The following is an 11,011-nucleotide window of genomic DNA, read 5'->3' as shown; positions in this document are numbered from 1 at the left end:
AATGTCAAGCCAATACCAAAAAAAAAAAAAGATGAACCAGACCCTACCTCTTAATAATCTACCATTTTCCAATACCACCTCTCCGAGGAGTAAGGCTTCATCACTCCATGGGCCTTTGGGGGACATTTTACATCCAAGTATAGCAGTCCATCCTGATCCTGGAAGGCTCGTGCAGTCTATCTTAAAAGAGTTTCCAAAATATTAATTGCTCTAGTGTTGCTCAGAAGTTCAAGTCCAGCCGGATGTGATGGAACACGCCTATAATCCCAGCACTTGGGAGACTGAGGCAGGAGAATGATGAATTCAGGGCAAACCTGGGCTACATAATGAGTTTGAGGCTAGCCTCAACTACATACTAAGACCTTTTCTCAAAAAATAGACAAATAGGGATTTAGCTCAGAGGCACCACACCTGTCTTGGCAAGCACAAAGTCCTAAGTTCCATCCCCGGTACACACACACACAAAAAATCCAGACCTCCCCCCAAAAAAAAATCATCCAAATCCAGTCTTCTCTGAGGCTCAAGACAAACTCAGCATTTCTGCCCTATAAATCTCAAAAAGAAAGATACAGTGGGAAAGAGTAAACATTCCAGTTTCAAAAGAGAAGAATAGGGCATAGAAAGGAGGGATCAGACCAAAGCAGGACCAAAACTCAGCAGGGCAAACATTAAATCCTACAGCTGCTTATTTGGCATTCAGTACACACTAAGGTACATTATGGGCTTGCAAAGGCTTGGACAGCGCTGCCCATGACTCTGCTGGCTGTGGCCCACATGACCATGCTCAAGGGCTGGCTTAGCAAGCTGTCTGCAGCTTTTCTCAGCAGACATTCCACATTCCTGGCATTCTGTTTTCCCTGGAACTCCACTAGAGCTTCAGCTTTACTCACAGCTCCAGCTCCATGGATCACCCTGTCAAGGATCTGTTTGTAGGGACTCAGACCCTGCCAGAGGCTGCATGGTCTCCCAGCCTTTCCTCTGAAATCTCAGTGGAAGCCTCTGTGACCTTTCAATGCTTATTTTCTCCATGCTGTTAAAACCAGCATTGTATGAGCCATACTAGCACCTGTATGCTAAGCCTGCATTCTGGTACATCCTCAAGCTCCATAATGGTGTTTCTAAGCTACTTCTTTTAAAGTTTTTATTCTCATTTATGCTTACTAAAGTCTGCTTAGTTTTGTGGTCAGCTAATGATTAGACTTAAATACCTGGAAGCAGAGCCAGAAGTCTCCCCTTCTTTGTTGAGGGGCTCTGTGTTCTCATTGGGGCACACCTTCAGAACTCAGTTTACAGCTACTCATTAGCTTTCACTTCCTACTTGCACCAGAGGTTCAAGGTTAGCCAGAGGTGGGAGTTTAAGGTCTCAGGTCTTTCCCGAATGTGCCCTCATCTCATACACATGGCCTTCTGGATTCCCAGAAGCACTTTAGCAGTAATGACAAAACTTTTAACGACCAAATGCCCAAACTATAGCTCAAAATCCTTATTTATCACAGAGTGCCAACACTGCAGCTAAATCTGAATACTGTACTGAGGTTTTAGTTTAGAAAAAACAACTCACACATTAACATCTTCTGTCCTGAAAACACAGTAACAGAGCTTTCAGTGACACAGCTTTTTATTGAAAGGTAAAAGTTTGCTTTTAGTATGCTTTTCCACAATTAATATGATCTTTGTTGTATGCGTGCACTTTGTCAGACCTTGGTGAGGGTGACCTGATTCACATGCCAACAGAGAGGGCTCTGTGGCACGCATACCATAAGTTTGCCACCACTGCCTTAGAGCTTTTCAAAGTTCACCCTGTGGACATCTCATTCCTTAGCCTTTCCTTTTCAGCTTTTTGTTAGCTTGTTTACTTTCAGTTTTACCTGCTGTTATGGGCAGTTGCTATGCTGAGTAACTGCCTGATTGTTAGGACAAGCTCTTGGGGGAAGACTGTTAGCACTGGATAAGCTCAGATATGGGTCAAATAAATTCGGCCTTAGTGGTGAGTTGTTCAAATGAATCACAGATAGGTCAAATGATAATGCTTTCCTGGAATAGAAAAATCTCCAACCCTTTCTGCCCTTTCAGTGGCTTCCAAGCTGCTTGTTTTCAGTGTTTGCAGCTGTTGGTTTTTAGGACTGCTGTGAAGGTTGAGAGAGGAGAATGGGAATAGGGTGATTAAAGGTGACATGAAGCTCGCTGCTTATCAAAATACAGCCATTTTTCTTGAATAATTGCACCCTGATTATTTGAAGCCTTTGGTTAATTTCCACAATTCATTTCCAGAATTCCAAAGAAGATGACTCTGAGCATTTTGCTAGGACTCTTTTTGCTTTTATGGAGGAAATACTTTTTGGAAATCCATCAGCATTTTGCTGACATCACTTTAATATGAAGAATTTACACCACATCTGAAAAACAAATAATGAGTATTTTCTTGTGACACATTAATTTTTAACTATTTTATTGGTTTCATTTATAATATATTTCCTTAATCTGTGTAAAACATAGTAGTGTTCTGTAGATTTTCTAAACACATAAGTTAGTGGGTATACTTTGATTTACAACTTGCTTTTTTTCCTTAGCTGTGTGTCTTGGATCTTTCTACTATTTTTCATATATAGAGATACATGTTTATTTCTGTGCTATTTCATGGTATAAATATATACCATAGAATTCTTATGGCATAATTGATGGTCTTTTATTTAGTTTATGACAGTCAAGGGAACTAGAAACAGTGTTACAACTAACCTTTTTGTATATACAGTACCTCTTTGTACAGTACAGTGCCTGATACTATCTGGGGTGGCTACCTCAGTAGCATTTTGCTTGATTGAAAAATGCATGCGTTAAAATATTTAAGAATACTTTAAAACTGTCTTCCAAAAGCATAAACTTATTTACATTTCCAGTAGTGGTATCTGTGAGAGTAACTCTTCCAACGTGTTCAGCAATACTGAATGTTAACAATCGTAAAAAGTTTTGAAAGTCTGGGCAAGTATATTTTGTTGATTTTTAAAATTTGCATTTAAATTATATTTTAAAGGACAGTTCCTTGGCTACAGTAGTAATGCTTTTAATCCTTTTATTTGTTCTCTTTAGGGGATGGCTTTTACATTACAGGAACGACAAATGCTTGGTCTTCAAGGACTTTTACCTCCTAAAATAGAGACGCAAGATATTCAAGCCTTACGATTTCATAAAAACTTGAAAAAAATGACCAGCCCTTTGGAAAAGTAAGAGTTGGTTAGATGTTCATTTTGTACTGATATTTTGATTAGAAACACTCTGTTATAGTTATTATGATATGAGAAATACAGTCTTACAGTGAAGTTTGTGTTTTTATCATTGAACTATTTTATATGATTGTTCCCTTTGAGAACCTTACCCATGTTTACTCTTGTAAAACTTACAAATCAGTGCTTATGCTGATGATCAGTGTATTTTATACGTGCATGGAATATTAGAGGCATAGAATATATCCAATTTGCACCTATTTACTCAACAACTTTTATTGGTCACCTACTTTGTTACATTCTGCTATACACTCTGATATAAAGTGACAAATAGTTCTGGAGGCCAAGAAGTCCCAGGGTGAGGGACTGCATCTGGTGAGGCCTTCTTGCTAGTGGAAACTCTGCAGAGGTTTGAGGACATCATATAGGGAGGGCTATTAGAAGAGATGACTTTTGTAACAGACACCCTACTGATAACTAACCTACTCCTTTAATAACCCATTAACCAATGAAAAGATTCATTCATGCATGAGGGCAGAGCCATTATGACCCAGTCACCTCCTAAAGGCTCCATTTTCAAATGTAAGACCTGTGAGATTGTTTCTAACACACAAAATATGGGAAATACATTCAGACTATAGCAATAACCAACCCAGTAGCATATAGCAAGCACTGCCTTCTAGTAGCTCATCAGCAGATAGTTATACTAGGGCTGTCATTATATGATATACTACAGTGTAGACTTATCGTGAGAAAAATGTGCAGGTAGGATGTATTCTGAAAGCATGGGAAAGCCCAACATGGACCAGATAAAACTTCCTGAAGGAAATGATGCCTGAGCTAATGCTTAAACAGTATGCTGCAGGCATACTGTCAAAATGAGCAAAAAGGCCGAGTGTGGTGGTGCATGCCTGTAATACCAGCACTGGGGAGGCTGAGCCAGGAGGATCGTCATGAGTTCAAGGCCAGCCTGAGCTACGTAGTGAGTTCCAGACCAGCCTGAACTACAAAGAGAGACCGTGTCTCAAAAAAGAGGGGGCGGGGGGAAGACAGGGACAAGTATTCTAGGAGTAGATAAAGGGAACAATCTGAATATAGGATGAAGATGTCTGCTAGAGTTGTTAGGTACAGAGCATTTTGATGACTGGTAGGAGTGGTTTCTTTGATATGATGAAGCAAAGAAAAAAAGGCCATGATAGATTGAAAAAATGAATGGAAGGAGGGAAAATGTAAACTATTTTCAAAATGTTCAGGAAGGGGAAGAAAGATACTGAGCATAAGTAAAGTCAGGCTTGAGTTTAAGTGCTGCAGCCTAGGAGAAAGTTAAACATGGTAATATGGTCATATCTCCGGGAGAAAGGATAACTGCTAGAACAAGGCCCAAGAGAAATGAAAGGGGTGAAGTGCAGCGGTAGAGAGGCTGTCTTAAATTAGAGATATAAATACAGATAGTAGTAAGGAAATACACCCTGGTGATAGGACAGAGGTTAGAAGATCTCATCATACCTAATGTCCTGGACATACTTCCTTGCCCTCATATCTTCCACTGATTCCTTTATGACACAGAGTGTGAAAGTTACAAGTAAGATTTAGAAAGGCCAAGGTGGAATAAAGTTCGTGAAGAGAGTGATAAATGTTAGAAGAGCTGCCCAGTTACAGATAAAGGTGAACAAGGTTAGACAGGTTAAAGGGGTGAGAGCAGACCCTAAAGGCTTTCTTGGCATGATTTGTTTGTATTGGTGCCATTCTGCACCATGATGTTCTGTTTCCACAGAAAAGAAGAAATGTGACATTGATTCAGGTTGGTTGGGATTTGGTTAGCTGGCAAAGATGCTATATTAATTCATTCATCTATTCATTCCAGGCTGTTAGGTGCTAGGCATTTTTCTAAGCTGTACCACAAAAATGAAAAAATACAGTCTTCCTTTCAGGGAGTCATTCTCTGGTGGAAAAGGCAGACACTGTGGAAGGGCAGTGCAGTGATAAAGGGACTGAAAATTCTTAAACGGTAGCAATAGTACTCAGAGTAAGATAATTCATTGTGGGATCTAGGGAAGGGAGCGAAGAGGAGCCAGAGGGAAGCTAATAGAATGGGGGAAGTGAAGACATCAAAAACTAAAGATCACTTGAAGAATTATGAAGTGAAGACATAGATGGGGGCAGGACCATTGTGAGGAATACAGAAGAGTGGCTAAAACGGCGATAGAAGTGACAACATTAAGTAGGTCCAGTATTACACAGAATCCTTTTGTCACTGTCAGCTACTTTTCTCTCATTGCTGAGACAAAATACCTGATACCCAAAGATACAGGGGAAGGGGTTTATTTGGCTTAAAGTTTGTAGAGGTTTCAGTCCATAGTCAGCTAGCCAGGAGGCTGGGATGGCAGACAAGCATCTCAGAGGAGAAACAACATGGTGCACACAAAGCAGCAAAGGTAACAAGAGGGTTTATTAGTATCTTTCTGCCCATTTTATCTCATTCAGACTACCGGGATTAGGGCGGTGCCACATGAACTACTCACATGTACTGGTTTAGTAATCACACGCCCTAACCCCAGCATCACACATTCCAGGTTCAACTACCTCTGAAAAAGAAAGTCCCACCTCATCTGCCTGAGGCTTTGGGGGACATCTGAATACAAACCATAACAGTCACCAACCTTTTTTTTGGGTAATTTTTATTAGTACATGTTTGCAGGACATAATGATTATGTGCATTGGGGGGAATTAGTACATGTATATATGTACCTAACAAATCTCAGTTCTTTTTTTTTAAACTGTTTTTTTTTTTTTTGTCAGCATCAGATTTATTTTATGTCTTTGTCAGGTTAATTATCATAAACAGATTAACTGCCAGACTATGACTAAAAAAACAAATGAAACAGTTATACTAAATTAAGGTGCATATTCAGATACATTGACTAGGCTTGATTACAATAACTTTTTCCCTTTTATATTTTCTTTTGCACTTTATTTATATATTAGGTTTTCCACAGACAAGAAACCCTGCTATATTTTAGATTATTTGTCTTATTTACTTCACTTAACATTATGGTCTCAAGGTTCATCATTTTCTTACAAGTAACTCAAGGTTATCCTTCATGGAAGTGTAGTGCTCAGTTGTATACGTTTTCTTCATCTGTTCATCTCTTATTTATACATGTGCTATTTCTAAGATTCAGCTATTATGAATTGTGCGGCTATAAGCATAGATATACATGTATTGCTGTAATATGATGTCTTTAACTCTGTCAGGAGGCTGCCTGGAAGGGAAATAGCTAGATCGAATGGAATTTCTATTTTTAGTTTTTTGAGGAATCTCCATACTGATTCCATAGTGGTTATACCAGTTTGCACTACCACCAACAATGACTAAGTGCCCCACACACACCTTGGCTATGCCAGTATATGTTATTGTTTAATTTCTTGGAGATCCGTATTCTTTCTGGAATGAAGTAGAATGTTGCCATTGTTTTAATTTGCATTTCTTCAATGGCCAGCAATGTTGAACATTTTTTCATGTATTTATTGGCCATTTATACAGCTTTATCTGATGCCTTTTTTTTTTTTTTTTTTTTTTTTTTTTTTATAGGATCAAACTCAGGACCTTGCGCTTGTGAGACAGGTGGCGGCACCACTGAGCTATATCCCTGGCCCCTCAGATGCCCATTTTTTGGTGGGTCTTTAAATTTGGAGAGGTCTAATTTTTTTTGAGTTCTTTATATATTCTAAATATTAATCCTCTGAGGTGTAGCTGGCAAAAGTCTTTTCCCATTTTGTAGGTTGTCTTTTCATTCTTGGTGTTTTCCTTTGTTGTGCAGAAGGCTTTTAATTTGACGTGATTCTATTTGTGGATTCTTGATATATTTCTTATACAATTGGGATTCTGTTCAGAAAGTCCTTGCCAACACCTATGTCTTCAAGAGTCTTACCTATTATGTCTTCCAGCAGAATAAATGTTTGGTTTTTTGTTTTTTATTTTTTTGGTACCGGGGACCAAACTCCGGTCCTTACACTTACAAGGCAGGCACTGGAACCACTGAGCTAAATCTCCGGCCCATGTTTGTTTTAATATTTAGATCTTTGATCCATTTTTATTTTAGTTTAATGCATGGTTAGAGATATGGGTCTAAGTTCAGTCTTTGACATGTGGATAGGCAGTTTTCCTAGCACCATTTGTTAAAAAGGTTATCTTTCCTCCAGCAAAAGTATTTGGCCCTTTGTAGTTCTGTCTGGAGTTATTTCTGTATCCCCTGTCCTGTTCCATTGATCCACTAGTCTTGATTCTTTTTTTTTTGGTTGTTGTTTTTCTATATTTTTTTTGCCAAATACCATACTGTTTTTATCACGGTAGCTTTTTGGTATAACCTGAAGTCTAGGATTTGATACCTCTTGAATTGCTCTTGTTGCCAAGAATTGCTTTTGCTATTCTAGCTCTCTTCTGGTTCCATACAAATTTTAGGATTGTTTTCTCTACTTCCATGAAGAATGCTGTTGGTATTTTAATTGCATTAAATCTGTATAACAGGGCCAGGGATTTGGCTCAGTGGTTCCACTGCCTGCCTTGTAAGCACAAGATCCTGAGTTTGAGCCGTGGTACCAAAAAAAAAAAAAAAAAAAAAAAAACAATCCGTGTAACAGTTTTAGAAGTGTGGCTGTTTTGATTATCTTGGTTCTGGCTGTCCAGGAACAGAGGATATCTTGCCATTTTCTGATGTCCTCTTTGATCTCCTTTTTCATGGTACTGTAGTTTTCATTGCTTTTTTTTTTTTAATTATTTGTTTATTTTGGAGAGGTTGTTTGTTTTTGTTTTTTGTTTTTTGTTTTGGTACCAGGGATCAAACTCGGGGCCTTGCACTTGCAAGGGAGGTGGTGGAATCACTAAGCCAAATCCCCAGCCCTATAGTTTTCATTGTAGAGGTTGTTCACTTCCTAGGTTAGGTATTCCTAATTATTTCATTTTTCTTGATGTTATTGTGAAAGGTATTATTTCTGTAATTTTTCTCTTGGTGAGTTTATCATTGGTTTACAGGAATGCTATTAATAGTTGAGTGTTGTTTTGTATTCTGCTACACTACTGAATTTGTTTATTCTAGAAGTCTTTTTGTAGAGTGTTTGGAATTGTTATGTAGAAGAGTATGACATCTGCAAGTAATTAACTTCTTCCCTTCCTATCCATAAACCTTTTATTTCTTTCTTTTGCCTAATTGTTATAGCTAATATTTTAAAAACTATATTGAACAGGAGTGGTGATAGTAGACATTCTTGTCTTGTTCCTGATTTTAGCAGGAAAGCTTTCAGCTTCTCTCTACTTAATATGATGTGAGTTTGTCATAAATGTCTTTTATCAGATTGAGATAAAGACGTTATAATTGTTTTCGTCAAGGTTTTTATCAGAGTAGATGTTGGATTTTGTCAAAGTCTTTTTCTGCATCTGTTGATTTTTGTCCTTGCTTCTGTTTATGTGTGTGTTACATTTGTTGATTTGCATATGTTGAACCATCCCTTCATCCCTGAAATGTATCCTGCTTGGTATTGATGTATGATCTTTTGATGATTTGCTGCATTCCATTTGCCAGTATCTTACTGAGGATTTTTGCATATATGTTCATTAAAGAGATTGGCCCCGTGGTTCTTTTTCTGTTTGGGTCCTTTTCTGGTTTTATTATCAGAGTAGTGCCAGCTTCCATGAATGACTGCGAGTATTGCTCCCCTTTTAATTTCATTACAGAGTTTGAGGAGTACTGGCATTAGATCTTTAAATTTCTTATCTGTTAGGTTCTGGACTTTACTTAGTTGGTAGCTCTTTAATTCCTTCTTAATTTTACTGATACTGAGTTATTTAGGATTTTTATATCTTCCAGATGTAAATTTTTTTGTTTCTTAACATTTCTTGCTGTCTCTTATAAAGTTCTTTTCCATCTTAGTAGCCTAGTTATTTGATTACTTCCCTATAGTGAGAAATCTCTCCTTTTAATTATTGATGTCATTTCTGCCTCTACTAGCCATGTAGTCAGTATAATTCATTATCTAAATTATTCATTTCCACTTATCTATCAAATATTTACCCACCAGTTGGAAGCCATATACTTTGTTTGTTACTGGAAATGCAGAAGTACAGGTGCCCCTCAGTTTATGATGGGATTACGTCTCAGTAAACCTATCATAAATTGAAATTTTAAAGTTGAAAGTTAATTTAATGTTCAGACCATTGAACATCATCATAGCAACACAGTGCACTGTAGAATCAGTTAAAATACTCCTGATTTTGTGGCTGATGGGAAGCTATAGCTCACTGAAGCTGCCCAGCATGAAGAAAATATTCTATATTATCATGGAAAAATATCAAACTTTGAAGTAAAGTTAGCCCTCGGTGTCCACAGGGAACTGATTCCAAGACACTCCTTCCTGGGGACACGAAAATCAAGGGTTTATTATATGCATATAACACACACATTTTCCCATTTACCAACAACCTCTACTTAGGATGGTTCAGTTTAGCATTTTTCAACTTTATAATGATGTGAAAGTGATATAAAATTGAATGCAGAAGACACAGTAGGGTGTTGTGTGACCCAAACACCGGAATATCTGCTGTGTATATGTTTGTGGTGGGGAGGGGAGAGGAGACACCACCTGAACTGCATTAAGAGACTTTCCTATAGGGATAGGCCTGGATAGAGGTGATCAGCCACAGGCTGCATCAGATGCAGCACCTCCAAGGGAAAAAGTGTGACACATTTGAAGAAATGGAGTAAATCAGTGTGGAGGAGATGAGACTTGAAGGTAGGCAAAGGTTTTATTAACCACATTAGGAGCTTGAACCTTATTTTGCTGGCACATAGACGCCATTTCAAGATAATAGAAGTGATCACAGAGTTTTTAAGAGGATGGATCATGGGCATGATGGCACATGATTGTAATCTCAGCACTCTGGGAGGCTGAGGGAGAAGGATCACAAGTTTGATCCCAACCTGGGTGATTTACCAAGACCCTGTCTCAAAATAAAACTTTTTTTTGTTTGTGTTTTTGAGACAGGGTCTCACTATGTAGTTGAGTCTGACCTGGAACTCACTATGTAGCCCAGGCTGGTCTCGAACTCCCAGCGATCCTCCTGCCTCAGCCTCCCGAGTGCTGGGATTACAGGCGTGTGCCACCACGCCAGTCTATAAAACATTTTTTTAAAAAGTCTAGGGATGTAGCTCAGGTGTGAAGATCCTGGGTTCACTCCCCAGTAATACCTCCCACCCCTACCCACACACACAGAAGAATGGATGGGATTGGAGCTGGGAAGGAAAATTGTGTAAATAAAAACTAATTACTGTAAAGGGCTCTGGAATAGTCTAAGTGAAAAGTGATGGTGGCTTGAATTGGTTGCACATGGAAAGATGGATGTAGTTAAAAGATATTTACCAGGTAGACCCTAGTACTTGGTTATTTATTAGCTTGGGGTATGGGAGAATTGCAGAGGATATCAAGAATGAACTCTTGGCTCTTCATTTGGTCAGATGATAGCAGAAATAAGTTGGGAGGAATTTAGAGTCAGTGTTAGACATATTTAATTCAAGATGATTTCTGGCTTTCAAGCCAATATTTTCCTGGTCTTCAAACTTTGTTAATATCATTATTACTTTTTGGTTTTTTGACACAGAGTTCTGCTGTGTAGTCCTGGCTGGCCTCAAACTCACAATCCTGAACCTCAGACTTCTGAGTGCTGGCCTTACAGGCATGTGCCACTGTTACCTGGCTCAAACTTTATTTAAGAGAAATCATTTACATATATATATATA

General features: G+C 38.4%; 1 protein-coding gene across 7 annotated transcripts in view; it reads left to right on the top strand.

Annotated features, from left to right (window-relative positions):
- The window catches only part of Me2 (malic enzyme 2), a 76,554-nt gene that overhangs the window by 20,753 nt on the left and 44,790 nt on the right, over positions 1–11,011 (top strand). For all 7 annotated transcript variants that reach the window (XM_010621731.3, XM_010621730.2, XM_033757601.1 and 4 more), the window contains exon 3: positions 3,088–3,221. In XM_010621731.3, the coding sequence (XP_010620033.1) occupies positions 3,088–3,221 (134 nt within the window). The remainder of the gene's footprint in view (positions 1–3,087; positions 3,222–11,011) is intronic.

This window comes from Fukomys damarensis, unplaced genomic scaffold, assembly GCF_012274545.1.
Source record: "Fukomys damarensis isolate Sample0158 unplaced genomic scaffold, DMR_v1.0_HiC HiC_scaffold_30, whole genome shotgun sequence".
NCBI lineage: Eukaryota > Metazoa > Chordata > Mammalia > Rodentia > Bathyergidae > Fukomys > Fukomys damarensis.
This window is presented reverse-complemented; position numbering and strand designations above follow the sequence as displayed.